This window comes from Manis javanica, chromosome 15 (genome assembly GCF_040802235.1).
Source record: "Manis javanica isolate MJ-LG chromosome 15, MJ_LKY, whole genome shotgun sequence".
NCBI classification, from domain to species: domain Eukaryota; kingdom Metazoa; phylum Chordata; class Mammalia; order Pholidota; family Manidae; genus Manis; species Manis javanica.
Genome location: NC_133170.1, coordinates 7,935,921 through 7,962,860, shown reverse-complemented (window position 1 = coordinate 7,962,860; position 26,940 = coordinate 7,935,921). Strand labels below are relative to the sequence as shown.

The following is a 26,940-nucleotide window of genomic DNA, read 5'->3' as shown; positions in this document are numbered from 1 at the left end:
TCATCAAAATGCTCAAAACAGACCTACCTTTTGACCCAGGAATCCCACTCCTAGGAATTTACCCTAAGAACGCAGCAATCAAGTTTGAGAAAGACAGATGCACCCCTATGTTTATCGCAGCACTATTTACAATAGCCAAGAATTGGAAGCAACCTAAATGTCCATCGGTAGATGAATGGATAAAGAAGATGTGGTACATATACACAATGGAATACTACTCAGCCATAAGAAGTGGAAAAATCCAACCATTTGCAGCAACATGGATGGAGCTGGAGAGTATTATGCTCAGTGAAATAAGCCAAGCGGAGAAAGAGAAATACCAAATGATGTCACTCATCTGAGGAGTATAGGAACAAAGGAAAAACTGAAGGAACAAAACAGCAGTGGAATTACAGAACCTAAAAATGGACTAACAGGTACCAAAGGGAAAGGAACTGGGGAGGATGGGTGGGCAGGGAGGGATAAGGGGAGGGAAGAAAAAGGGGGTTATTAAGATTAGCATGCATGGGGGGGAGGGAGCAAGGGGAGGGTGGGCTGCACAACACAGAGAGGACAAATAGTGACTCTACAACATTTTGCTAAGCTGATGGACAGTAACCGTAATGTGGTTGTTAGGGGGGACCTGATATAGGGGAGAGCATAGTAAACATAGTATTCTTCATGTAAGTGTAGATTAAAAATTTAAAAAAAAAAAAAAAAAAAAAAAAGAAAGAAAGAAAGAAGGAAAAGGGGGATTACTCCTTAACAGGATAAAACTATTGGTAAATCAAAGATCAATGCATGCTTTAAATATCCTTAATGTTGATCACTTAAAGGGTGTCAGATGATCAGCTATGGAGGTACTCTTTTCTGATAATATTCCTTTCTCTTAATTTAAAAAAAAAAAAAAAAAAAAGCAGTTACTGTGTGCTGACCTCCAATGAGTTCTGCACAGTGGTATAGAGGGCATGTCAAAGTGTGGGCAAAGGGTCTGTTTGTTTCTATGCAGGAGATCAAGGCCTAGCTTGGCTACCCAGAAAATGAACTAAGATACGATATGAGGAGGAGCTTCCGGCATCAGCACTCTCTGGAGGACTTGTGCCGGGGGATGATCATCAAAAAGCCTCCACAGGGATCCAGACGATGCTGCAGTTGTGGCTGCATCCAGCCCACCATCTCCTGGACTTGCCATAAGAATGAGGAGGGAGATGTCTAGGCTGGCATGTGCATACAGTGAGACAACGAATTTGACCGGATCTGTACTGTTGGAACTCAACCAGGAGTTGGGAGGGGTGCAAGTTGTAGCGCTCCAAAATCTCATGACTATAGACTATCTATGGTTAAAAGAACATATGGGATGTGAACAGATCCCAGAAATGGGCTGCTTTAATTTGTCTGATGGTTCAAGTACAGTTGGACAATATCCATCATATCATAGATAAATTTTCACAAATGCCTAGGGTGCCTAAATGGTTTTCTTGGCTTCACTGGAGATGGATGGTAATTATAGATTTGCTTTGTTTATGTCACCGTATTCCTATTATGTTAATATATGCGTGCAAATGAGTTAGTAGTTTAAAACCTATACATACTTAAGGTACTATACAAGAAGATATGTCAAAGAAATAATCAATCCTCCCAAGCTTCCTTCGTATGCTACATCTATAGCTTTTCTTCTTCCTTCCTAATTACAGCCCTTAAATAGAATTCGTGCCTCATATCGAATTTACCGAGTATCATAATTCCTCCAGGTGGTAAAGATACCTCGAGACAAGTGCTGGGCATAGAAGCCACAGGGCATAAATCTGCAAAGAAGTAAAAAGCTAACCTTTGCAAACAATATGGCTTCTCTCTCACTTACCAACTTTACATTTCCCTGTATGGCCCCGGAAGATGACTGGTTAGCCAGAGACGGGTAAGATTCCTCAAGGGAGGAACAACCTAAGACAGGCACAGTCGCAGGGGGGCCATCAGGTGAGAATTTGGGGATCAACAGAGGTGAGGCTCAGAACCTAACCCCCCCTGCTTTGAGAGAAATCTTCTGCATCCGTGGATGTCTTGATGCCCTTGTCTAGCCTGGATTAATACTTAGTCCATAGGCACACACCTGATCATCTGATCATCTATATTTGCCTTCTTACAGCACTAAACTATGTTTTCTACCCTTATCTTGCATCTACCTACCACTTCAGCATTTTATTAAAAATAAAAATAATAATAATAGTAGGAGAAATGTGGGATCAACATATAGATCAAGCACAAAAATCAAACGAATATTCATATTTGACCTGATTGTTTATAGGTCATATTGCATGATCAAAACCGAAAGTTTCTGTGATGACTGCCCTTGTACTGTTCACCATGTAAAAAAAAAAAAAAAAAAAAAAGCTACCTATAATCCTAAAAAAAAAAACAAAAAAGGTCTAAAGGGATACAACCAAGCACAGAGAAGAGCTACGAGGTGGCAAGCCATACTCATGACCCCATCAAAGGGGCAGCAGGAATGAGAGAGGAGGGCCAGGAAGGGCGCGAACAGGGAAGTGGTTAAGGTTAAAGAGGAACATTCTAGAGTCCAGGTACCAGGGAGTGAAAAGGTGTGCATAGATAGAAAGCCCAGGGCACGGCCATTTGGTGAGTGCCTCACACAGAGCAGGACTGGAGGGCCCTGGAGTAGAGGTGGCAGAGGAGCTGGGAGACTGACACAAGGTGAAGGGCTGGGGGACTGTAATGGGGTTGAGACTCAATGAGTGGGGTTGGAGCTAACTGGGTATTAATAGGTCACCCCAGGGGGAGGGGGAAGGAGGGGAATTTCACTCCGAGAGGAGGATGCCAAACTTGCCCACCCGAAGTTGACACCCTAGTGTGGTGCAAAGAGGCATAAAGAGGTTTTCTTTACCCAGTGGGATGGCATTTTGGATTCTGTGGGGCTTCAGTTAACAAGTAAAGAAGGAGAGAGCTCCTATCATAAATCAACCAATTTCTTTTTCATGAAATAAAAAGTGTGTGGCTTGTGCCAAAGCTACAAGGAAATTTATACCGAACATTTAAATATATTTCAAAGTGAATGCTACCCTTCTTTCTTTGTCCTTTCATTCTTTAGAAGTTCAACTTACTAAAGGATCGGACTAAAGAAAATCAAATGTATGCTGTTACCAAGTTCATCTTCTACCTAGTTCAATTACTAGACATTCTATTTTGTTTTCTTCTGAGTTTAGATTATAAGATTTATTTTAACACTCATATAACACCCACATCCTATCATGTGAGTGGCAGGCAGTTTGGGTGGTGAAGGAGGTATGACAAAATTCTTTCAGGGGTTCTTTGCATCCTGTTTGAGAAACAGACACCAGCAACTCTATCCCGCAGTCAAGGAATATTTTCCTGTGCCCTGAATTGAAGTCTCAGTCACAGTCTCTTGAGCCATTAGGGCTCCTTGCAGCCATAAAAAGCTCATGCTAATCTTGCCTATTTTCTTCTATATTTTAGGTTCCAAGCAAAGTCAACCACAATTAATATAAATTAAGAATGCTGGCATGGAAAGCTGTTCTTAACAATCTGTCACACTATAAATGTGCTACACAGAATCATAATCAAATCACTTCAACGTCCAGTGAAATGGTCATGAAAGAGGCCAAAGATATTTGGATAACACCCAGTGAAGTCTACCACTATGACCACGTAATGCCAAGAATTCAAATGGAATGTGTCCACAGTGCCGGAAGATTTCTGGGATGCTTTGACAGAATCACATCTTATTTAGAGCTTCTTATTCTAGACACAGACTCACATTTCTCTCAAAGCCAAGGTCATTAATAAAGATCTGTGTTGTCCAATATAGTAGCCACTCACCACATATGGCTACTGAACACCTGAAATATGACAGGTCTGAGATGTGCTGTAAGCATAAAGCATGGTGGACTTTAAAGATCATAAAAAAAGAATGCACAACTAACTCGATGACATTTTTAGATGTTCAATTTAAAAATTAACTTTAATGTTAATTACATGTTAGAATGATAATATTTTGGATAGATTGGGGCTAAGTAAAATAATTATTAAAATTAACTTCTTAAAAAATGTTTTGAAATGCGACCACCTGAAAATTTCCAGTTACAGATTCTGGTGCTCAGTATGGTTCTGTTGGTGTGGGTCAAGGGTGTGTCCTGTTTGGAGGGTTGAGTCACGAGGAGGCAGTCAAGTGTTGGGATTATGGGCAGGTACACTTGGACACTCGTAGGTTTAATTCCCACGGCTTCTACTTCCTCAGAAAGGGATTTGGCACAGTAGTTTTCCAAATCCTAGTTTCTTCATTTATAAAATAGGGACAATGACTAGGGCCTTCCTCTCAGAGATGATCAAATCTAAACTGCTTATATCTAAAGAGATAAGTTGGGTCCTTAGAATGGGCATTAAGTTCTAGTTTACAAAAAAGGGTACCATTAAAAGTTAACTGCCTCGTAAGTACTAGGTAGGGTGCAAATCTTAAAGAGTAAAATGGATCAAATCAAACCAAACGTAAAATATTCTTACCCTCTTCCTGCCTCTGATCCACTGGTACCGGGTAGCAGAACTACATTAAGGAAAGCAGATGTAAAATGCAAGTTATCCGAAGGGACTAGCTCTGCTGTTCGCAGGCCGCCTCTCTCTGCCAATGCAAGGTACAACGCAAACACACTTCACTGTTTCCTTCGGGCAAACAGGAAGGGCCTTTCTCCCAAGAGGCAGTCACATGCCATTAAGTAGCTAAACATTAAGTAATCTGGGGATTGGCAAGCTTGCTGGGCAGCATGGGAAACGGAAAACAAATGGGACAGGAGTCCACAGGCAGGGACTCAGTCCGGGATCTGCCAGAGCCCAGACCCAGGTCCCAGGAAATCTCACCTCGGCTCCCTCACTGTAAGATGGACATAAGGACGGCCATGATTCTCACAGTAGATTGGTTTAAAGATTGCATTAAGTAATGGATCTAAAAAACACCTGGAAACTGTGAAAAATTACATAAATGTCACCTATTATTATGGTTTTATCCTACTGGACTCTAGGAATACTCCACACAGATACAGCCACTTGGCTCTGTGGGGCAAAGCGAAGGAGCAGGTGGGAAAGAAGGTGACCTCTGTCCAAGGCACCTTACTTCTCAGGATCTTGGTGACCTCCTCTTCTTCCCTTTTTACTTTACAGACAGTCATTGGGAGGGCTTCATTAAAAACAAAAAATACTCAGAAAACTACTGTGTTACACTGATGCAAAGCATTGTCCTGGTTTGGATAACCATCGAGCTGATCGTACTGAAAGAGAGCGAAAAAAAATCCTGTTCGTTATCTAGGTGTCCCTCCTACCGTGAAAAGTAACCACTGCCAAAATATATTTCCTTGTATTTTTGACTCACATTTACTAGTTCAAGATAATAGATGGTGGCAATAACATGTGAATTGGAAAAGGAAGGGCAGAGTGTATATCTTCTGTTCGGGTCTTGGCAAGATGAAATTTACAAGAATCTCTGCCTTCGTTTTCACGTATAGTCACATTCAGCACAATATGATAATCATAGCTGCAGGACATCATTCCTAACAGCTGTCATTTTGCATCCAGGCCATTAAAGCTGGCTTCTTTGGAAAAAATACTCTCCTATATGGTTTTTGAAATCAGTCTCTATAATCTAGATACCTCAAGAGACATCAACAGGATTTTATCTAGCCATTAAGTTTTTTAGGCTGTAAGTAAGTTAGGACATACACAAATGTAACAATAATTTTAAAAGAGGAGTCCTCAGAGCTCCACATACAGAAATAAGAGCTCAAAAAAATATTATAGTAAAAGCATGCTATTGACCTACAACTAGTTATCTATAGTAATTAGGACTCAATTTCCCCACATCTCTTGTTAAAATTGTTAAAGGGAGTTTACTAGTACAAAAATTGCTTTTCTGTCATAGTGTATACTTCATTTTTAATCGTCTCTGATCATTCTCATATTTGTATCAAACTTTAACAATGAATTCTCTACTTTGAGATATTAAGCTTATTTAGTTTTTGCTGATTTATACTTTGATTTCTTTCATTTCAATTGGACTTTCCTTGCATTTATTTATTTTTGTGTAGTCTTCCCTTGATCTGGTGTTCCGGTATATGGATTAAAGCCACTCCTAAACATAAAACTTCAGACTCAGGAAGGCACCCATCACTTCATATGATGTTAGAGATTGTTCTGTGATTAATTCACTCTAATGCTTCAGTTCAAATGGGATTAGATAAAAGCATGAATTAACACTCACAAGAGGAAAATAGACTAATATCTACCATCTGAATATACATGTAAAATTCAAGGAGTTGACAAGAAGGTGAAAAAGATGCATCATGCTAAGTGACGGAGGCAATCAAGACAACCTGTTAGGAAGAGGATGAAAGAACAAAGCCTTAAAGGTCTCAGATATGCTCTCTAGAAGCTGAGAGGCATGTCGGTAAGTGTGTGGATTGTCCGCATGACAACAGCACAAACACATCACTACAGTCTGATTCCAAACATTTTCACCTTTCGTTTCTATTTCTGTCAGCCTGCTTTTTTTTTCAAGTTTAAAAGTTAGATTCTATAATTATCAACATTTTCACTACAGTTATTACTGCTCCCACTATTGCTAGTACCGTCACCAACAGGCCCAGAAGTCGTATTAGTAAAAAATACATGATGCCAAAAAGTACCTCCTTGTCACTGGTTCAGTATTAGCCTCCTGTAAGGCAGTGAGCAAAAAAGCAAATACCAGTGACACTGCCTGGAGGGTCGTTCTAAGAGCCAAGGTTACTGTTACTGATTCCACGCAAGCCTGAATATTTCCTACCAACAGTACAACTCAGGCACACGGTGGGGTTGTGCATTTGGCTACCCCGTCGAGCACACTGCTTTTTCTAAGCCAACAGTTTTCCCAAAGTATATTCATGGAATATTTGGGAGATGCTCTACCAAAAAGAGGCTACTTGGAGAAATGCTGTATCCCATATTGACTTCTTGAAGACTCACAGGGCATTTATCATATTAAAGATTCTTGCAATAAATAAATACAGTTCATTGCCTAACTGTACCTCCTAAGTTCATTTGACCACGTAACCCTTCCCTACTCCTATCCCTCAACAGACAATCCTATGAACCCATCTCAGAAATAATACTGCTAGGGAGACACACTGGAAAATACTCTTTTTGACCGACAGGGATAGAATTAATTCAGATGGATGTAAGATCCTCCCAAAGCTTGAAAACTTGAAAGAGGAGACAACAACGTGGCCAAATGAGTGTCGAGAAGGAAAGGATTTCCTGAAATGACACAGCCACCTGATCAGTGGTACACGTTCTACTTACTTAAGGAGATTCCCGAGATTGAAAAGGGCCCGGTTGTGCTGTGGATTTAGCTGGAGAGCCCTTTGGTAGTACATCTTTGCCTCGGCTGTGTCTTTTGTCAGTGTTCCCAGGTTGTTCAGGGCACTGGCATGGCGTGGATAGAGCCTGAAAAATTAGAAATATTAAGTGATGATTGCTCAAAAACTTCTAAGTTAGGCGCAATGTGCTTGCTGTCCCCTCCACCTCCCCAGATATGATGCAACCAAAGAAAACACTGAATTCATTTTAATGGAATGTCTATGTCAAATCTTAGTGGTGAACTCTTTGGCATATAAATATGGCAGAGAAGCACATATTTGACAGTGGTATAAGTAAACTGCCCCCTAATAATGCAAAAATAAATAATATGCAAATCTACTCAGGTTAAGGAAATTTTAGTCTCTTAGAACCTACTGTGACTTTCAACTTCCTTTGAGGGAAAATCCTCACTGCCTCCGTGGTGAGTTTCTGGTCTGGTGGGGCTGCTGACCGGCCGCCTATACAGTGCCCACTATTTACACAAGATCCTGGAAATCCCTTGGATGAGGGATCTTCATAAACATATTTGGATTGGAAGATCAGTAAAACTATCATTATTGAGGAATGATGACACGTATACAACCTTTTCCCATAAAAATAAGCTTTATACCCCAGATGGGTTCCCTATTTTATCTCCTTTGCCTCCTACTATAATTTGGTACCACCTGGCCTTATAGTTCTCAGAAAGAAAAACTTGACAAACACTTAAAAATAAAAAACTAATTACACAATGAAGGGAGCATAGAATTCCTATGTTCAAAGGCCAAGGCAAAGGAGGATTGGGAATCCATCAGCAAACCAAATTTATGCTGATGAAGGAAGGAAGGGAATCAATTTACTTCCTTAACTCAAAACTATAATGAAGGCAGATCAGCATGGTCACGCAGTTTAGTCGTTTCTGCTGTAGGTAGCGCAGACATATTTAGCTGTCTGAGGAGCTCTGCTCCACCTCTGTCATCCAGAGTACTTTCAGTAAGTCTGTGAGGCTGGCTTTTAACATAGAATGATGGCCAAGTAATAAAAACAGGATCTGTACTTGTGAAGTCTCTTGACAATCAAATGCCGTGTTTGCTTCCTCCCACTCTGTTCCGTACCCTCTAAGATCAGTTTAATTTGGGGACAGAAGAGGTTGCTATTAAAAGGCCAAAAAAGATAAGTTGCATAGTTTGCTTGTTTTTAAGTCTTGCTAAGTTTATGTGACCACGTAACCCTCCCTTCCCTACTCTCAGCTATGAACAGACCTCAGCACTACTATTTCCAGGGAGACATTCTGAGTAACGCTCCTTTCGGCGGACAAGGAATAGCATCGGTTCAGCTCAGTGTTACACCCCGAAGCTGAAGAGCCCTGATTACTCATAATGGCTATGGAGACTGTTGGGAGAGACAGGAGTTTCTCTCACGCAGCATGTGAGCTGTGGCATGCATCTTTCTGGCCACCTTTAATTAGCAAAGGCAACTTGAGGGTCCCTGGTACCAGTCCCCCTAACAACCTACCTCGCAATCCTGAGGGCCAGCAAGTCCTGGGCTCTCCCTCCGAACTGCCACGAGGATACCAGAGCTATGCGGAGAGGCCAAATGCCCTCGTTCCTGCCCACTCACTACAAGCCCGGGAAGCTTGCGTCCAACAGTCACCCTGGAAGTGGTTACAGAGAGCCCAGTATGGCCTGGACTCAGAACTCAAATTCCCTAGAGAAACTTTCTTTTTGGATGTTGGGGAAAGCTCTCTGACTTCCCAAAGATTTAGGAGCTGTCCAGTAAACATGGTGAGAGCAATTCTCATCATCTCCCTGATGACAAGCAGTTGTAGCCATCATGCCAGGGACATGTGCTTTCTCAGAAGAGGTGATTTCCTAAACGTTGATCTTTTCCTTATTTTCTTAGGCTTTGGGGCCCATGAAATAAATGCCTGCGGTAAAAGCACTAACTATGGGGAAGGGGAGTCTAAATTCCGCCTCTCCCAGCGCCCGTCTGCACCCGCCAGCAGCTGGTTCTCAGCTCACCTTCCTGGACTTCCTAGTCACTCCGATCGCAGTTATTCAGAGGAACGGTTGGGTACTTGCAAAGTTCACTGACTACAAAAATGTCTGTCTCTTTTCTTTTTTCTAATCAGAAACAGGATGTAAGTCCACACTTAACTCAAACACAGAAGCAAGCAGTGAGAAGGGAAGCAAAGAGAAACAAATATAAGCAGAGTGAGGTAAAGGGCTTCTAGAAGGCCCCGGGGCTCCAAGAACCGTGGAACTAAGAACAGGGACTCGCTGCCAGCCAGCGCCAGGAAAAGGCCCTGCGCCCAGTCCAACCCCCCGGGGGAACAGGCTGCTGGCATTTACATGCTTCACTTAATCTTTTTCCACTCACACCTCTCCACTTGCAAAAATGTGTGATATTGTTTATTCCTGTAATAGGAAGGGTCTGCTAGCAATATCCTCTTTGCTGGGTATCTGCTTAGGTTCACTAATCACAGGCAAGCATTGCATTCGTTACTTACGAAATAAAGCTGAATTTCATGAAGAGGATTTTTCAACAACCAGATCAGAAAATAGAATCACTTTTGATTTTGATTTTTATATAGATGTAGATCTTTTCTTAAGACATATACTCTTGTTTACAGAAGATCTATGCAGGGACAAAACATATTTTGCATGTTGACTTTTAAAATAAACTTGTATTTGAAGTAGCTTGGGTCTAATTGAATCCTGAGGTCTCCAGGAAGGGAATTTTCTACAGGAAAAATGAATGATTTAAGAGTTGTCTATGTTGCTATGTCAACTGTCAGAATAACCTAAGTCCATCTGGACTCTGCCTTCTCCAGGTACGTTTTATAAAAGTTCTGTTAGTGATTATTCCTTCTCCCATCTAGAAAACCTCAGTGAAAGGTTCACTGAATTAGAGCAGAGCAGAAGGGCGATCTTCAGGTCTACATTTTTAAGGTCAGCGTGAACAGCCATTGGATTTTCTTTCTCACAGCTCTTACTGAACATTGTATTGTTTATAGGGGTTTTATTGCCATTTCTTTCTTGTTAGCATCATTTTTACTTCAGTGAGGTAAATATCTTAAAATTTATTATAGAGAGAATGTGTTCTATTGTGAAATAGTTCTGGGGTATAAGGAGCTCTAATTTTTCTCTTTACAAAAGAAATCTAAGTATAGAGATACAGTTCTAGGAGCTGGAGAGGTTTTCTTCAAATATCCAGTTATATACATTCTTGATAAACACACATCCATTTGAACACGCAAGGGGTTCTTCATTTTTCTCCAGTGGAGTTTCCTTTAGCAGAGTTCATCCAGTAGGCAGTTAAGGACATTATTATTGCCCTCAATTCCCTTATCTCTGTCACCTTATCTCTGAGAATCAACATCAGCAACATGTTTACGAGACATCGCCCCTGGCAGGGAACACTCACCTAAGTACACAGAAGGCAGAAACCAAAGGACCCAAGGTGTATTAGTGACCCTTCACATTTTAGACTAATTTCTTGTCCATTATCTCACTTAACCCACCTAATTCTTTAAGTATAATTATTGCATTATTCTGCAGTTCAGCAAAGGGAGGCTGGGAGAAATTAAGTCACAGATTATTAAAAAACAGAAAGAAGTATCTTCAGAAGCAGTTGTGGTTCTTAACTGTTAAGAAGTCAGATGGTTCCTGTAATTTTTTTTTTCCTAAACAATATGAGTCATTCAACAGTCAGCAAATAAATACACTGCTGCAAATTAGAGCTTCCATTTAGAATAATTTCTCCTTTTTCTAATATTGTCAGTCCATTCAACTCTGATCTTACAGGAACTAGTTCTCAGTGACTAAATGAGGTAATACTCAGGAAAAGTTGGCTACTGAGATTCGTATGCACTGGAAAAATCTGTCACCTGCCATACAAAATAATCATAGCATCCCTGAAAAGCAGTGTTATGGAAAGCTACTTATAAACAAGAACAGTGTGCAAAATGTATATACATTCTATATTTATGCTAATCTACTGTTTTTAAGTTTTAACCTCAAGATGGACCTCAAGATTCATAGACACAAGATGTTTAACTAAACTTTTGTTTTATATTTCATTTACTATAAATTTTGTGCAATCTGCTCAAAAGCTAAGGATGCTTAGCTTTTGAACACCTTAAAAGGCACCGCATTGTTCAGTAATATGTCATGTGCTCCAGTTTGCAATTTCCTTGCGGAATATACCCACCCTGATTTATTTGTCTGATTTTCATTCCACACATTAATTTATTTGAGGTTAACTATGCTAAGGTCAAATGTTTATTTTCTATTTCCTGTTGAGGGAAAAAAAAAAAAAGAATCCAAAGGAAAAATATGTCTGGGAAAAAATTCAACCATAAAACCTGAATTCCAGTAGGCTAAAAAAATACCCAAGTAAACATTTCAGAAGCTGGCAGCACATTTTCAATCACATTAGTCTCTGGTTTTCTGAAGTGCTGATTCTTTCATTTACAAAATTTGAATCATCGTGTCGCTACCTTGCCCTGGGTGACACTGCCGTTAGTTATTGGTCTGCCTCTGTAATTATTTGAAATTGCACGTTGTCTGCACTATACTCCTTCCCGTCCATTACGGCAGCCTTGGAAGAAAACCTCAAATGCAATCCAGGCAAATGGGACACTCTCTCCCATGTGGGGCCCCCTACATTATCTGACCTCTCACAGTGGGTGACCTCCAGCGTGATCCAGGGCTCCATCCAATTGATTTTCCAAGACAATTTATAGAGTAAAACCCTGCTCTCTGGTGCCCTCAGGAAATGAGTCATTTTAAGTGGCTGCGTTTTTCTGATCCCTGAGAATTTAACTCTAGTGGTCGAGAAATGTATTGACTTCAATACTTCTCCACTCTTCTAAACAGAGAATGGTGAATGTAATTTAACCTTGCTCAGAGGCTTGGGGCGATCCTGGTGCCATTTGGTTTTTGTGGCAGATGGTGGGGAATGGCCTGGTGTGGAGAAAGAACAGTATTTGGAGTCAGCAGCCATGGGTGGCTTTCTAGCTGTGCTTTGGAATTTACGTGGGGCCTGTAGTTGCTTTCTCTGTAATAACAAGGTCACCAATATGCTGAGACCTTCAGTGTGGCCAAACAAGCTGGTGGGTAAAAATACCCACCATGCTACCTGTCACCCTACATACATTTATGTTTCGGGGTCAACTGAAGGACCTCTGGGTGGTTTTACTCGGCTCCCTCTACAGCCCTAATAAACTCATGCCAGGCCAAAGTTGCCAGCTCTGTTTCTTCATAAGGATTTCCCATCCTCCAAAAAAATCATTTTCTTCACTGCCATCAAAGGCCAATGACTTGCTCCTATCAGTCAAAACAGCCTCTGTTATTTCTTCACCACTAACCCAGGGAACACTCCATCATCTTGCATCCATTTGTTTCTCCCAGGCTGTGGCTTCTCAGATGTGAAGGACGTGTGACCCTACCCACTTTAAGAATGTAGGCATGTTCTTTGTCAAGCACTGACTCCAAAGCCCATTAATCCTTCATCATTTGAGGGAAATGAGCCCCACAGGCACCAGGGCAATTTCCTCCAAGCCTTTCTGATAACGCTGGACACCAAATGCAATTTCAGACACGTGCAGTTTTAAAAGTTACCTCCAGGGTTTAAGGAGACTCAAAGTCCCACGTGACAGGTCAGCGGGCGCGTGGGATCCTCTCTGCACTAATGCTCTGCAGCATCAACGGCAGTCTGGTTGGATCAACTTGGAAAAAAGACAATGGTGGCCAGGAAAAGTGTGTCCATAACCCTCACCAATTAACTGCAACCAAGGAAATCATGAGGGGTGGGGAGGGAAGAGGGTGTGAACACCCACTTCAGAAATGGGGGTCACCACTGGCATATAATGGGCAGGAGCCAGGTGTCAAATGTCTGTCACGTGCAGGACAGCCCTGCACAACGCGGTGTTCCGTCCATCAGGGAATGTCCCTCCCATGGAGACACACTGCTTGTCATCCCGGTGGTGTCCTGACTGCAGTGGGCCTGTGGTCGAGGTCTTATGTATCATATTCAGTCCACCTTTCTTTCAACAGACATTTATCAAGCACTCACGAAGGCCCGCGGCAGAACAGAGCAGGCAGTCTTAGGTGTCAAGAATGTCCACAGGAGAGGAGATGGAGGGAAAAGGACACCAACTAACTTGAACGCACTGTGAGGAGAGCATACAGGGCAGAAAGGGGCCAGGCAGAATGGGTGGGCCTGAGGTGACAGGAGCCCTTGGGGGGAGCCCCGAGAAACGGAGCCGTGGCATATTTACCAAGGGTTTTCCAGAGGAGATGACGCTTTACCAGGAGGAGGAGTGATGGTTGGGGGGCTGGAGGGGAGGGGGTAGAAGTAGGAAGAAGAAGGAAGGTGTTTCAGAGAAAGCAAAACCAAATGAACTCTGGGAACAGAACAGTTCGCTCCGGTTAAGCACAGACTAGAAAGGAGGACAGTGAAGGACAAGGAGCAGGTTTTGGAGAGAAGGTGGTGAGGTGCGTTTCAGATGCGGAGGGTAGTATGTGGAGATGCCCAGCAATCAGCTGGAGAGATGGCTCTGCGGATCAGTCAGGGCAACGGTATGTAGTGCAATCAGCACACAGATGCCCACTGAAGCTTTTGGAACCGAAGAAAACCCTTGGGGAAAAGGGAAAGACTGAGGAGAGAAGACGGCCCGGGAGAGAGGCCGGAGAATGCCTCCATTAAGCGGGTAGAGGAGAGTGCGGAGAAATAGAAGAAAAGCCGACACAGCAATGGAGCTCAAAAGGAATTAGCTCTGAGCAGGACGGCGTGGCCAACAAAACCACACGCTAAGGGTCAAGGGGCGTGTGCCCGGGGCCCTACGTGGCTGGAGCTGAGCTAACAAGCAAAGTGCTAGAAATGAGGTCCGAGAAGGGCCCCCGGGTGCAGAGCAAGGAGCCCTCCCCGGGGCCTGCCTGTCTCTGTGAGTGAGATGCGGGCCAGCAGTGTTCTGAGCCCAGGATCGCTATGAACAGAACATTCCTGTGGCCGGTTTGTTGAGCACAGACTGAAAGCGAGGCGGGGAGGTGAAAATGGGAGGCCAGAGGATCCTGGAGAAATTTAAGGGAGACACGGTGGGCAGTGGCGGTGGAGAGAAGTGGTCGGGTTTTGGATATGTTAGTAACATTGGCCTAGTTTACCACCATGCTAGGCGTTTAGACACTGCTGCAAGTGTCTGAATTAACTTATAAGAGTCCAACCCTATGAGGGGGATAACACCAATTTCGTTTTCACAGAAAATCTAAATGCTTTTCTGTGAAAACAGTCATATTTACTTATTTCAGACATCAGAAATTAAGCCGGGGGAGTGGATGCTGTTTCACACCCCCAGATGTCCCCAAGACTGAGGCACTGGTGTCCCCAGTGGGGGCAGCTCCCAGCTGAGTCGGGCATGGCTCCAGGCCTCAGGTGATGGCCTCTCTCCGGCTGCCCACCCTGTCTGGGGACAGTGATTGGTTGGAAAGGGGCTGTAAAGGTTCCACCTCTTGCCTCCATTCATGACAACCTTGAGAGGCCATTCCAGCCCCAGAGCCTGCTCAGGGGTCAACTGAGGCCCCAAAACTGCACTATGTGTCAACAAATCCCTCTGCCTGGCCTGCTTCCCTGGGGTTCCAGAGGGCACTTCATGCACTTGCTGCACGCAGGCCTCTGCCTTAGAGTCTGTTTCCTGTGGAACCTCTGTGAGGTTTTGAAGTGAAAAAGTGGTATAAGACAGGAAAAAAAGACAGAGAAATGCTTTTCAATATAAATTAATGGAACTTTCATTTGGAAATCTGGTCCATAAGTATGACTGCAATGTGACTAAAATTCTACGTGAAATAATGTTTGATGTCTTGCATTCAGTAAGTAAAACTGCTAGACATAATTAACACAAAATATATATAGTGAGAATGTAATTTCATCAATAAGAAGAAACAAAAAAATTTCAGATGTCTAGTTGTGATACTGGAAAGCACATTTAGACTCTTAAAAGTGATAATACGACACCAGCAGAACTCATCTCCACTTGGCAAACGTGGCTAACAAACGGCATTGGAATTTTAATTCTTTCCAGAAATGCATGGCAGCTGGTATCCAAGGCCACCTGTAGTCATGAGAGTTATTTTAAATGTTCACTCAAAATGGACTGTGTAATGAAGGATTTTAAAAATAGTCATTAAAAGCTGACTTTTTTTTTAAAGTTCAAACTCCACCAGTTTTATAGATGGCATTTTTTGAAGGAATTATAATAATCTTATTGATAAGCTCAGGACAGCACCGAACAGCAGGTTAATGAGACATAGTTGGATTTCTTTAGACTCTAATGATATGGCGTTTCTTCTGCACTCACTCTTTTATTACTCACTTTTTCCAAATACACTCATCACCCTCTAATGGCATCTCCTTGCAGTCTGTTACCCACGCAGGAGGGAACACAGAGTGTTAGCATGGCAAGTCTCTCTTTCATACATTAAAAATGCCAATCAGAAAGATTCTAGTTCCATCCTTGCTCATGTGTTAGCTAATTAAATAGTGAAGGCAGATTGCTTTTGCACAGGGCCACTGTAAGCATCTTCTCCCCTTTTAGTTATGTCAATAGGAAAGAGCCTGGCCAGGGACTTCAACCCCCTGTGGCTGCCGTTTTCTTTCCCTTTGGATTTTCTGTTTAAAACACGAACAATAGATACACTAGGAGTGGACCAGGCTGCTCCAAGGGTCCTATGCTGCCCAAGCACACTTGAATACCCTCAGGGCAGGGCGATGTATCTCCTGCATGATAGGACTATGGGAGGGGGGAAATCTTAGATGATTTCCTGGGTATTTCATGTTGAAACCATACCTGTGGAAAGAAAATAGCTGTCTGGGTAACTGAGGCTCACAGCCCTTTTATCAAGATGGAATCTTACACACAGCTGATTCCCAACCACCTGGGACACATCAGCAAATCAGCATGTGGCAGGAGCTTATTGCAGTGTGCTGGGAGGAAGGGACATCTAAGGGAGCAAATGTTCAGAGGAACAGGGGACAACTGGCTGCTGACAGTGGAGACACCTTCCTGAACCCCCTGGCCAAACCCCTTTTCTCATTCCCAGATGCAGAGTTCTTGACGACCAGCCCACTTTAACCAACCAGCAACTGAGTAGTGCAGGAAATTTAAATAAAAGATGAAAAACAATTTCTATGACTTGGTCACCTATAGTGAAAACCCTTTTAAAATGGCCTCTTAATTGTAACATCAGATTTTCAAATATTCTCTACTCTCTAGAAAACATATTGGTGGATACCCACAACTTAATAAACTTTCTCTGTAAGCCTGGGCCCTTTGCTTCTATGAGTTGAGTTACATGACTGCTAAGAGTCAGCTGTATTTATTAACAAATCTATTCCAGTTGTAGTTTTCATTGCAATTGCACAATACAATGAAATATGTCGTAAACTGATAAAACCTGTGAAAAAGAGGATTATCTCTATGAAAACGAAGTAAATACTCTGGAAATACTCAAAAAAGGAAAACTGTTCAAAATAACTGCTGTTAAATTAGATGTAAAGTTAATTATAGAAGACTAAAAGAAAAATATCAGAAAAACCTTCAGTCTTAATTCCACTTGAAAGTATCAAAATCGATCATCCTAGCGATGGATTATGAATGTGGTTTTTGCAGATTCTAATCAGTAGACTTCCTCAAAGAAAAGGACTTGATTTGGCATTAGAAGACTGGTGAATGGATGTTCATGTGAATTTTCAGGATACAATAAAACATTCAAGAATGTGCACAACTTATTTTATAATTCTCTAGTTATTTACTGACTTTTTAAGCTAACCAACAAACCACTGGCATGTACAAATTCAGTGCCTTCTGCACTTGATTCAGGCGAGGCCACTACCCCTCCTTTTGGGCTTTTGGGATGTGTTATTTCATGGCAGTTTCTGTGCAGAGGAGCTGAAGTGCTGGGTGGTCTCTGGACTTCCTACTTGGTCCTATAAGGCAGAATGGTAGAAGCCTGGACAGTCAGGAGGCTCAAGAGGCATATGGCAGTGGTCTGATTTTCCAGCACATAGAATCCTAAGCTAAACATACCCCAACAGGTATAAACATGAGAGCTGCTCCCTCATAGCAAAGTGAAACTAACACTGTGTTTGTCAAGGATTGAAGGAGAGAAACTTCTAACATTTCTTTTTGATGACTTGGGTCTTAATCTGAATCCCAAGCTTCAGCTGCAGCATTTCAGGGGAGATTTCCCTTGTAATACAGAAATGCAATCAATGAGGCACCCCAAAAGGCAAAGAAGTCAGTGGTACGAACACGTTGTTTAAAAAAATAGAATAAAGTTTACAAGAAGCAGAATACACATGCCATGTATAACTCCCAACTTGATACAGTGCTATTTTTAGAACTGTCCAGCCAGCCAAAGAAATACTGGTATGGATACAACCTTAAGGACTAATTTCACCACTGCCTTTGGGATCCACACAGTCATTACAACAGGAATGGAAAACTCTTGGGGCCGATTCCTGATAATATTGCCTTTAACCGTGCATTTCCCTAATTATTCTCTTTCTTGCTATATGCAAATATAGAAAACACCAGATATGCTGAAGGTGAGGAGAGAATGCAGCAGCTGAGAGGGGAAGGAAACCCCGTGTCAGCAGCTTCCACAAAGAAGGAACAATGTCAAAATAAGGGCAATCTTCTAGTCACTTAGGATAGATAATCATCAAAATGATAAATAGTCCTGGTATTTTCCTTTTCTAACACAAAGATGGACAATTTATTTACATTAAAAAAAATACAAAACCTCACATCCATTAAAAAGTCACCACAGAGGTATTCACATGGTAGTGATGACACTTTATTTTGAGCCTGGACTCTGGATGAAATATTTCACTAATTACCATGCAGTATATTTACAGCTTTAATTGTTTTTTCCTACTTCTCCAGGGACATATTCCTTCTTGAAGCACAGTTGCTGAAGCAAACATTTCTTTTTATTGTTTTATAGAAACAAGCAGTGGTACCCAAAGAGCTACCATAATCCTGTAAAATCGGCTGCCAGCAAATTTTGCTTAATTTATACCTTTGCCCCAAGCTGTGCCTTAGGGCCTGCCTTATTTTTTGGTTTGAACTTGACAGAAAGCAGTATGTTAGAATGAAACAAATTTAAAAAGATCCCGACATACTTCCTTCCAACCAGTATTTTTCGGGCAAACTTTGGTCTTTCCTTGCCTTCAAGAATGTCACCTACAATCCTGAAACATTAATTAATCATTAAAGCCCAAACATTTTATTTGTACCCTTGAAGGAATATGCCTTTTTAAAAATGACATTTCCTCATTACAAAAGTAAAACATGCTCATCGTGGAATATCTGGAGCACAAAAGAAAAGTACCAAGAAAAAAATTAAACCATAATCTCACCAAGCAGAGATAAGCACTGTAAACATTTGGATAAATTGTCTTCCAATTCATACAGTGAAAGAATGTAGTTCTTTATTAAGTCTTAAAAACTGTCTTCTATTCCTTAATAAAAACTTATTTTCCTCATAAAAAGCTCAATTACAATTTTTCTCTGGGACTTACATTTCGTGTAATATTTGGAAGAGTTTTTAAGAATGAACATGGGTGTCTGGTTTAAAATTTTTGCCATATTGAATACTACATAACAAGCCCTAAAGTCTAAAAGGTATTTATGGATGAGCAATATACTTATTGCATGTAAAAACACTGTTCAAGAGGATAATTTTCAAAATAAGGTCAGTTATTTTAAGAATGACAATTTCGAACTACGCTTTGAGACAATCCTAATATTCAGCAAAATGTATGATTTGTTTGGTGTACATATTTTAAGCATGTTCCAAAGTGGAAAAGGATTCACAAATTCAGATGTGGGGAAATCTGCAGGGGCCTGGAAACCTCTTCAAAAAGCTTCCAAGAGCCTCGTAGTACTCAATAAAAAAGAGGATTCATCTTGCTTTACTTTTCTACATTTGGAGGCTGTGAAGCTGTGTTTGATTATGATGTGCTCTATATGCTTCAGGTTAAGTACATTTATTATCTGGGATCTTTTAGAGAAGACCATCTTGAAAGCAGGAATTGCAATTGAAAACAGTACCTAAGAACAATCCAGACCACCGCTGGTCATGCAGAGCTTACATTTTTAGTTTCTCTTTATCACCCGTAAATCTTACCTTAATCATATCTAAAGTCATGCACCCCCTAAATCTTATCTTAATCATACCTAAGTCATGTTTGAAATAATCTCTTCCAGTCCATGAGTACAAAGAGAGGTCAGAGTAGTTCATATTGAAATATGTGTGTGTTTGTACATGTGTACATCTATACATGTACATGTATGTATTTAAAATAAATACACATATGTATTTATATATTTATATAGGCAAATAGACATATGTCTACAAACACACACCACTTATTAACATATTCCCAAAATATTAATCAAGTGTTTTCTCATTTTCTTCTACTTAATACAACTTTCAGGGTATTTCATTTCTCTCTGTAGATGACCTCAAATAACTCTATCCAGACAGTGGGAAGCCTACAATGGGGAGAATTCATTGGAGAAAATTTCCTGAGACATTACAAGTATATTTCTGACAACCAACTCCTGTTTGCCTGCATGCATGTATTCAACTGAGTATCACTTCTTCGCATAACGTGCAGCCATGGAAACCTTTACGAGAAAACACCAGAGTCAGAAGCAAGACAGAATTCCCACATTTACAACAGACTTGAACACTGAGCCAGAGCATGGAAGTCTAGGATGTAAACCACTTCCAAGGGGAGAGAAGTTTATTGGCCCCCCAGATACTGGGAGGAGTGAGTGAAATAAACAAGGGCTGAAAACCACAAGAGCAGATGCTTACTTGAGGGCCGTACTGTAGTGGTAGATGGCTTCCCGGTTCCGACCTTGGTCCTTCAGGAAATTGGCATAGTTGTAGTGGACCTTGGCATTGTGGGGCAGAGTTTGGACTCCAGACCTAAAATTAACATTTTTTTCAAAAAGATCAACAAAAAATACTGTTTAGGAATGTTGTCGGTTTCTTTCATGTTTTACTCACCGTTGCATAAGCCTGTATTTGAAATGTCTGTTGCATCCATCCAAGCCAAGTTTTCCACAATTTGTGAATTGTATGAGTTATTAAACATGCTTCTATGGAAAACAATGAAGGCAGCGCCCAGTTACACACAATGATACAAGCATGCTAACTGCCTGTGAAGCAGGGTGGCAGGCCACAGGAAGACAGAATTATTTGGAGAACAAATGTGCATGCTTAGATTAACTCAGTTTTTCCCTCCCTTGCTGCCTTCATTCCTTTATTGCGTCCCTTTTAAAAAAATTGAGATTGCCTACAAAAATAAGTCATTACAAGAGGGATGACTGTAGACTGGCTTCCCTTTACTAAGTTAATTTATTGAAAATCAACATTTCAAAAGGACTAAATCTGGGCTAATTTTAAAAAAAATAAATGCAGGTATAATTATTGTGTAAATTGCTGATAAGGAAACAGGTTTTGCTCAGAAAGGTTAAAAACCTTGCTGTAATGGTTACTGTTCTAGTTTGCCTGGGCTGCCATAACACAATACCTGGGGAACCCGTACAGGGTAACAAATACTCTTTGAAGACAATACCAGGAGCAGGTAGGGGCAGGAGGGCATCTGTTTGTCATCTGTAAGTGCCTCACACATTTCATCTGCACCAGGTCATACAGCTGCTAAGTGGCAGATGGGGTTCTGACCCAAGCAGATTGGTTCTAGGGTCCCTTGTTTGCTTGCTTTAAAGGAGCTGGTGGCAGTGAAAGGTTGGAAGTAGGTGGGTTTGAGGGCTACTTGGAAAGAAAACGCCTGGAACTCCTATGGATTAAATATGGATGTAACCGGCCTATTCACTGAAACTGACCCTACCCTCTGCAGGGTTAGCATGGTTACTCTGATTTATGTTTCAGTCGAGGAGCAGACAGTTGGGCCTGCGGACACGCGGCTCTTGCTGGGATCAGGGCGTTGTTCGGTGCAGCGACGGGAAGTAATAATATCCCAACAGGCAATCAGATGTGGGTGGAGTGACTTGAATTCTAAGAACACACCACTTTCCCATTGTTGCTTTTGACCTTTCTGCTCATTCTGTGGTATTTTTCCACTGTGTTTTTCCAGTCTCTCATTTCACAATGAACAGTTTGTGAGAAAAGGAAAATAAACAACTGGCCAAAGGCAAAATTTTCCACGTAGCTGTAAGCAGCTGGACTTCTGGGCCTCCCAGGCACGGACTCCTCCCCTTGCTTCCTTGGGACCATGATTCAGGAGTCCCAACTGCCTTGACACAGACGTGCAGTCTCACATAGACTTACTCTCAAGGAAGCGCACCATTCCTAAGTGACACGGCTGGACCTCAAGCCCTACCAGTGACAATGACTGGGAATAAAAAGTCTCTGCTCAACTCCGGATCTCTATCCTTGCACGTGTATTCCTCCCTCATGCCTCTCATTTGCAGAACCTCGAAAAATACCAGAAGTAACAAAAAAGCCACTTCTATCAGGTAGATGTCCAAGTTTGTAGAATATAATTTGTTCTGCTGGCATCATTGGAAAACAGACCAGGAAAACTGTCCCCAAATTCTTGATCAGAAAACAAACATCAAAAAAATAAAGTGAGTTGTGTTCAGATAGAGGTTAACCAGAAAGGGAAGTGAGATGACCCTGTGGGCTTCCTCAGCTGTGACCCGAGGTTTCACACCACCACTGAGGACGGCCAGTACTCAATGGCATGCTCAGCCGGAGCCAGGAGCTGGGCTAAGGACCCACTTCCAAGGGTTCTCTGCTTTCGTCCCTTCGATAACCTACCAGATGTGTAGTTGTGTAGTCCAGTTATACCTCCCCTGTTACAGATGAGGAAACTGAAGTGCAGAGAGATTAAGGCCCTTTGCTAAGGTTGAGTGGAGATTTCAATCAAGGCCAGTATACGGTCAGGATCATTCCTACTGACGCTATACCAAAAAGGTACCAGAACACTAGTTAACATTATAATGTTGCTGTCATAACATTGACATCATTGGTAAGCAAACTAGGGCCTTGTGGGCACAATGCACCGACATGTTTACCTACCGTCTTTGACCTCTTTTCAGAGGCAGTGACAAAGCTGCGTAGCTGCAGAGAGACCATGTGCCCCACAAAGACTAAAATATTTACTATCTGGCCCTGAACCAAAGAATTTGCCAATCCCTAGTTTAAACTCTCTGCCCTGGGAGGTCTGCTGATCTTTCTGGCTCAGCAATTCAGAGAGAAGGAAAGAGACTAGTGTTTCCTGCAAAGGGGAGAATTATCTGGGCATGAATTCTTCACAGGTAGCCCATGCATCACTTAAAGAACGGGATTCAGAGTACCTGGACTGGATGCAAAAGTCAATATACTGTCTTTCCCAGTATTCTGAAAATTTAAGGAAGTAGAGGGTATCAAATCATGTATTATTTACTCAAAAAGAAATGTAAGATTCTGGGGTGCAACCAGACACAATTAAGGCTATGCAGTTAATCTCTTACTATATATAATTTCTCATTATAAGAATTAAGGAAAATAGACTTTGCAGCTATGATTATGAACTTCTCTCTCTCTTTCTCTCACTCTCTTTTCTATACTGGATTTTGTTTAGATTGGAAAACTTGAAGTAAAAAATAGGTGTAGCAAAGTTTATGTATTCTTGTACATCAGATTTGGGTCCAAATCCTGGCTCCTCGTCTTCACAGCTATTTCTTTTTTTTTTTAAGGTATCATTGATATACAATCTTACGAAGTTGTCGCATAATCAACACTGTGGTTGCAACATTCACCCATATTACCAAGTCCCCCACCCCCACACCCCATTGCAGTCACTGTCCCATCAGCAGAGTAAGAAGCTATAGAGTCACTACTTGTCTTCTCTTTTGCAGTTATTTCAACATGGACCAATTACTTTCTCTGGGCCTCTAATGAGAACACAAGCATTGGGTTCTTGTGCTTTTGTGAGGAAGGTCCTTGCCAATAGAAGTACAGAGCTGCAAGGGGCCCCTGCATCTCTACATCCTAAAAATACACTACACACTGGGATTTTTTTGTGTGAGAGGAGGCCTCAGCTTGAAAGGCTAGGACTTCACAGAAATCTGGGATTTTCTCCAACACCAAGGTCTGTCCTAAGGTACTCTGTAAGGCTGTTTTGCAGTATTGCCAAGCAAAATCACCACCCATCATTAGGGAGCTTTAAAGACACCCTGTGTCCTAGGAACGGTTGGGGGGTTTATTGTTTGAAACAGAGGAGAAAATGGGAACAGCGCTCTGCCAAGAATGCCACCTTATCTAGATTTCTTATAAATTTTTCATACTCAGTTCTGCCAGTTCCCAGTTCTGGCCACGGCTAATGTAAGTTTTTCTCATCCGTATATACTCAGCTCTGGACTACAGGACACAGTCCTCTAGGGCCTGGGTTGGTCTTAGTCGCCACTACCTCTCCCTCTACCACGTGTATATGCCGTATACACCTGCGACAGATTGTATTCCAGTGTGTTCAGGACCCCCCCCCTGCCATGCGGGCTCCAAGTTCCTTCACAGATGATCCATCTCTCTCTCATCCTAGAACCCAGCACATAACAGTAATTTGAGACCCTTACGTAGTGTTTACCACACTGCCCTATGCATCTTTCACATATTCTTTTATTCTTACAGTATTCCCACAAGAAACACACTATTATTCTTCTAAATGTTAAAAATAAAGAAACTAAGGCATGGAGTGGTTAAATAACTTGTCCACAATCACACAGCTGTTGAGCGGTGAAACTTGGAGCTGAGCCAGAAAATCTGCCTCCAGACCCCACACTCAACCCATAATCCTCCCTTGCTGCATAGATTCTTGGAAATGTTTGTTCAACTGATCTGAACGTCGCTCAGCATAGATGAATACATACAAACATCTGATCTTGAAGGAAAAAAAATATTCTTAAAGTCTCAGATTCTTGAAAGTTTTCTTAGGACACAGACGAATTATAATAGACCAAGTTTCCTAAAAACTATCAATAGCTTTGATCTGCACATTATACAAAATTCCATCTGATCACCAAAGGCCTTTCAGATCACAAAGTCCTGTTAAGCACACACGTGGATTGGTTGTGTTTTAGTAATTAACTGTTCACTTATTGCGGACTTCCACCTAAAAGAACGGAAGCCTCTGGATCCGAGGTCCATGAACTTCTCTTTTTGCTTTGTTGTTTTTCTAAACAATTGGCTGTAGAGGTTTGAACACTGAAATAAATGGCTGCCTGTCAAAATCCATCCACAAAGTTGCTTTGATTAAGCAGTAAACATCATTAGGAGACATGACCTCTGTTAAGACCTTTAAAGCATAGGGTTTAACCCAGAGCAGAACCATTTTAAAGTTTCTCATAAAAGCGACGACTATTGAAAGCAAAAGAAAACAAAAATTAAGCAACCAGAGACTAAGAGGAAGTTATATTAGAGAACTTCCATGCCCCTGTGCTCTGGGTAGTCAAAGAGAACAAGTCCACTGTGGTCTGTGAGACCTGAGTGAAAGGGGAAGGGTTAAGACTGGGACTGAGCAGAATCTGAAGCCTAAAAGTAGAAGAATATTCATCACAAAAAACCCACATAAAAAGCCTCCACAGGTCCCTAGAGAGCCCAATGAGATGATGATAATCATTTAGTAATCAATTGGTAAGATACACATGCAAACTAATTTTTCTCTATTAAGAGAAAGTTGAGTAGCCAAGTAGCAAAATCAGATACATTCTTTTAAAATGGCAGAAGAAGTGAACATTTGTGTGATTTGCTTATTCGTTCATTCATTCATCTTTGACAGCCCAGAAGGGAGTTCCCTCTAGCTTCGCTTTGTGACGTCCTGGGGGAGGGCCAAGGCACTCTGCCCACCGTAGCTCCCTCTGTGGAAGTCGGAGGGGTTTCTTTGGCCAGATCAGTCATTCTGTTGCCCTGGTGGGGAGTAAGGGCAGGCACGTGACCTAAGTTCAAGCTCAGCCTGAGGACTCTGATGTGAAGGTAGAAGAAACTGGTGGACGTCTGCTTGTTCACTGGGTGCCCAAGTGCTCTTGCGACAGACTTCCTAGACGCCTGCGTCCCATATGCTCCACGCCAGCTTCTTCGCCTGCCCTTCAACTCTGTGTGCTTTCCTATATTCTTCTAATATTTTCCCTTTTTTTCAATTGATATCCCAACCCTGTTTCAGTTATTTGCCTCTGAAGAATACAGGTTGCATATCAGCTGAGCAAGGAATTAAGTAAAAACGACATCGAGTGAACTGGCCAACAAAGGTCGTACACAAGACAGAAGCTGGAAGGGGGCACAGACGGAGATCCCTGGGAGACGGGGGGGATTCAGTCCTGGTGCCCGGGGAGCCCAACCGTAGGTCACCAGGGCTACGGCATTCGGGAGGCGGACTAAGCCCTGGAAACACAGCCCAATGAGCAACAGTCCCCAAGAATGTTCAAACTTTTTGACCAGTTTAGGGCTGTGAGCTGGCATTGTTACATTCAGAAACAGCTTCTGTATCACATAAAAACACACCAGGTGATGAAAAAAGTCTTCCATTTCACATTCACAATTAATGTTCAAAATAAAGCATGTAGATCACAGATCACAACTTAACAGATGAGAGTATTCTCAAGGAAATGTACTGTTTCCCTTGCTCCTGACTGTGTGCTCACCTTTCCACTGATTTGTCGGCACAGTGAAATTAGGCTTATTGCTTCATTTTGTTTATGGCTGATTTCATAGCTCGGCTCATCATTAAGACTGCTTCCATCTTAATTTACAGACCGAAACACCTTTCCGTGAGCCTTATTTTCATAAAGTTGCTTAGAACAAGCTCACATTAAAAAACTAAAGTTAAAACCCAACATAAAATGACGTCTTCTTTTTTTAAAACTTTACCCCCCAAAATTTCTGCATTAATAAATATTGCCAGACCCATGTGACCTCATTTGTCTGGAAACTAATATGCGAACAGAGGAATAAATGGGAAAAGAGTCACCTCTAGCCGTCTAATCGTACCTGAACAGGGACTCTCTTGACAGCCAGATTTCATTCTGCTTCACAGTTTTCCATGAGAAGAGCAGTAGCAGCAGCGTGGTGGACACGGTCAGGGTGGTGGTCCCGCCTCGGTGTAGCCCGGTGCAGAGCCTGCTCAGGCCGTGCACGAAGAGGATGCAGTAGCCCATGCTGGAAAATGGGGGTGCAGGCAGGATTACTTAGGGAGGTACAGTGGGTGCCCCCTGAGTATTCTATCCCACATAACTAACTTTCAAATAAAGCTTGTCCTATGATCGAGGAACAAATATGAACTCCTCTGTCTTATATAGTAACATTTACACATTGGTTCTCTAACCGGCTACATCAGCACAAAAATTTGCTAGGTCTTTGGCTTTACTGTGGGACACAATCGGTTCCTCTTGCCCTGGATTTCAGCAGCCCAGGACTCCTGAGAAGTCCCTCACGTATGTTCTTGGGTCCTGAATAGGCCCTTGCTCCCTTATGTCACTGTCACTGTCACTGTATAACCCCACTG

The 26,940-nt window shown here is 41.9% G+C and overlaps 1 protein-coding gene across 6 annotated transcripts in view; it reads right to left on the bottom strand.

Moving 5' to 3' along the window:
• TMTC1 (transmembrane O-mannosyltransferase targeting cadherins 1) overlaps positions 1-26,940 on the bottom strand; it is a 214,995-nt gene that overhangs the window by 43,417 nt on the left and 144,638 nt on the right. For all 6 annotated transcript variants that reach the window (XM_073222795.1, XM_073222798.1, XM_073222800.1 and 3 more), the window contains 3 exons: positions 26,427-26,594; positions 20,253-20,366; positions 7,330-7,473 (listed from right to left, as the gene is read on the bottom strand). In XM_073222795.1, coding sequence (XP_073078896.1) covers positions 7,330-7,473; positions 20,253-20,366; positions 26,427-26,594 — 426 coding nt within the window. The remainder of the gene's footprint in view (positions 1-7,329; positions 7,474-20,252; positions 20,367-26,426; positions 26,595-26,940) is intronic.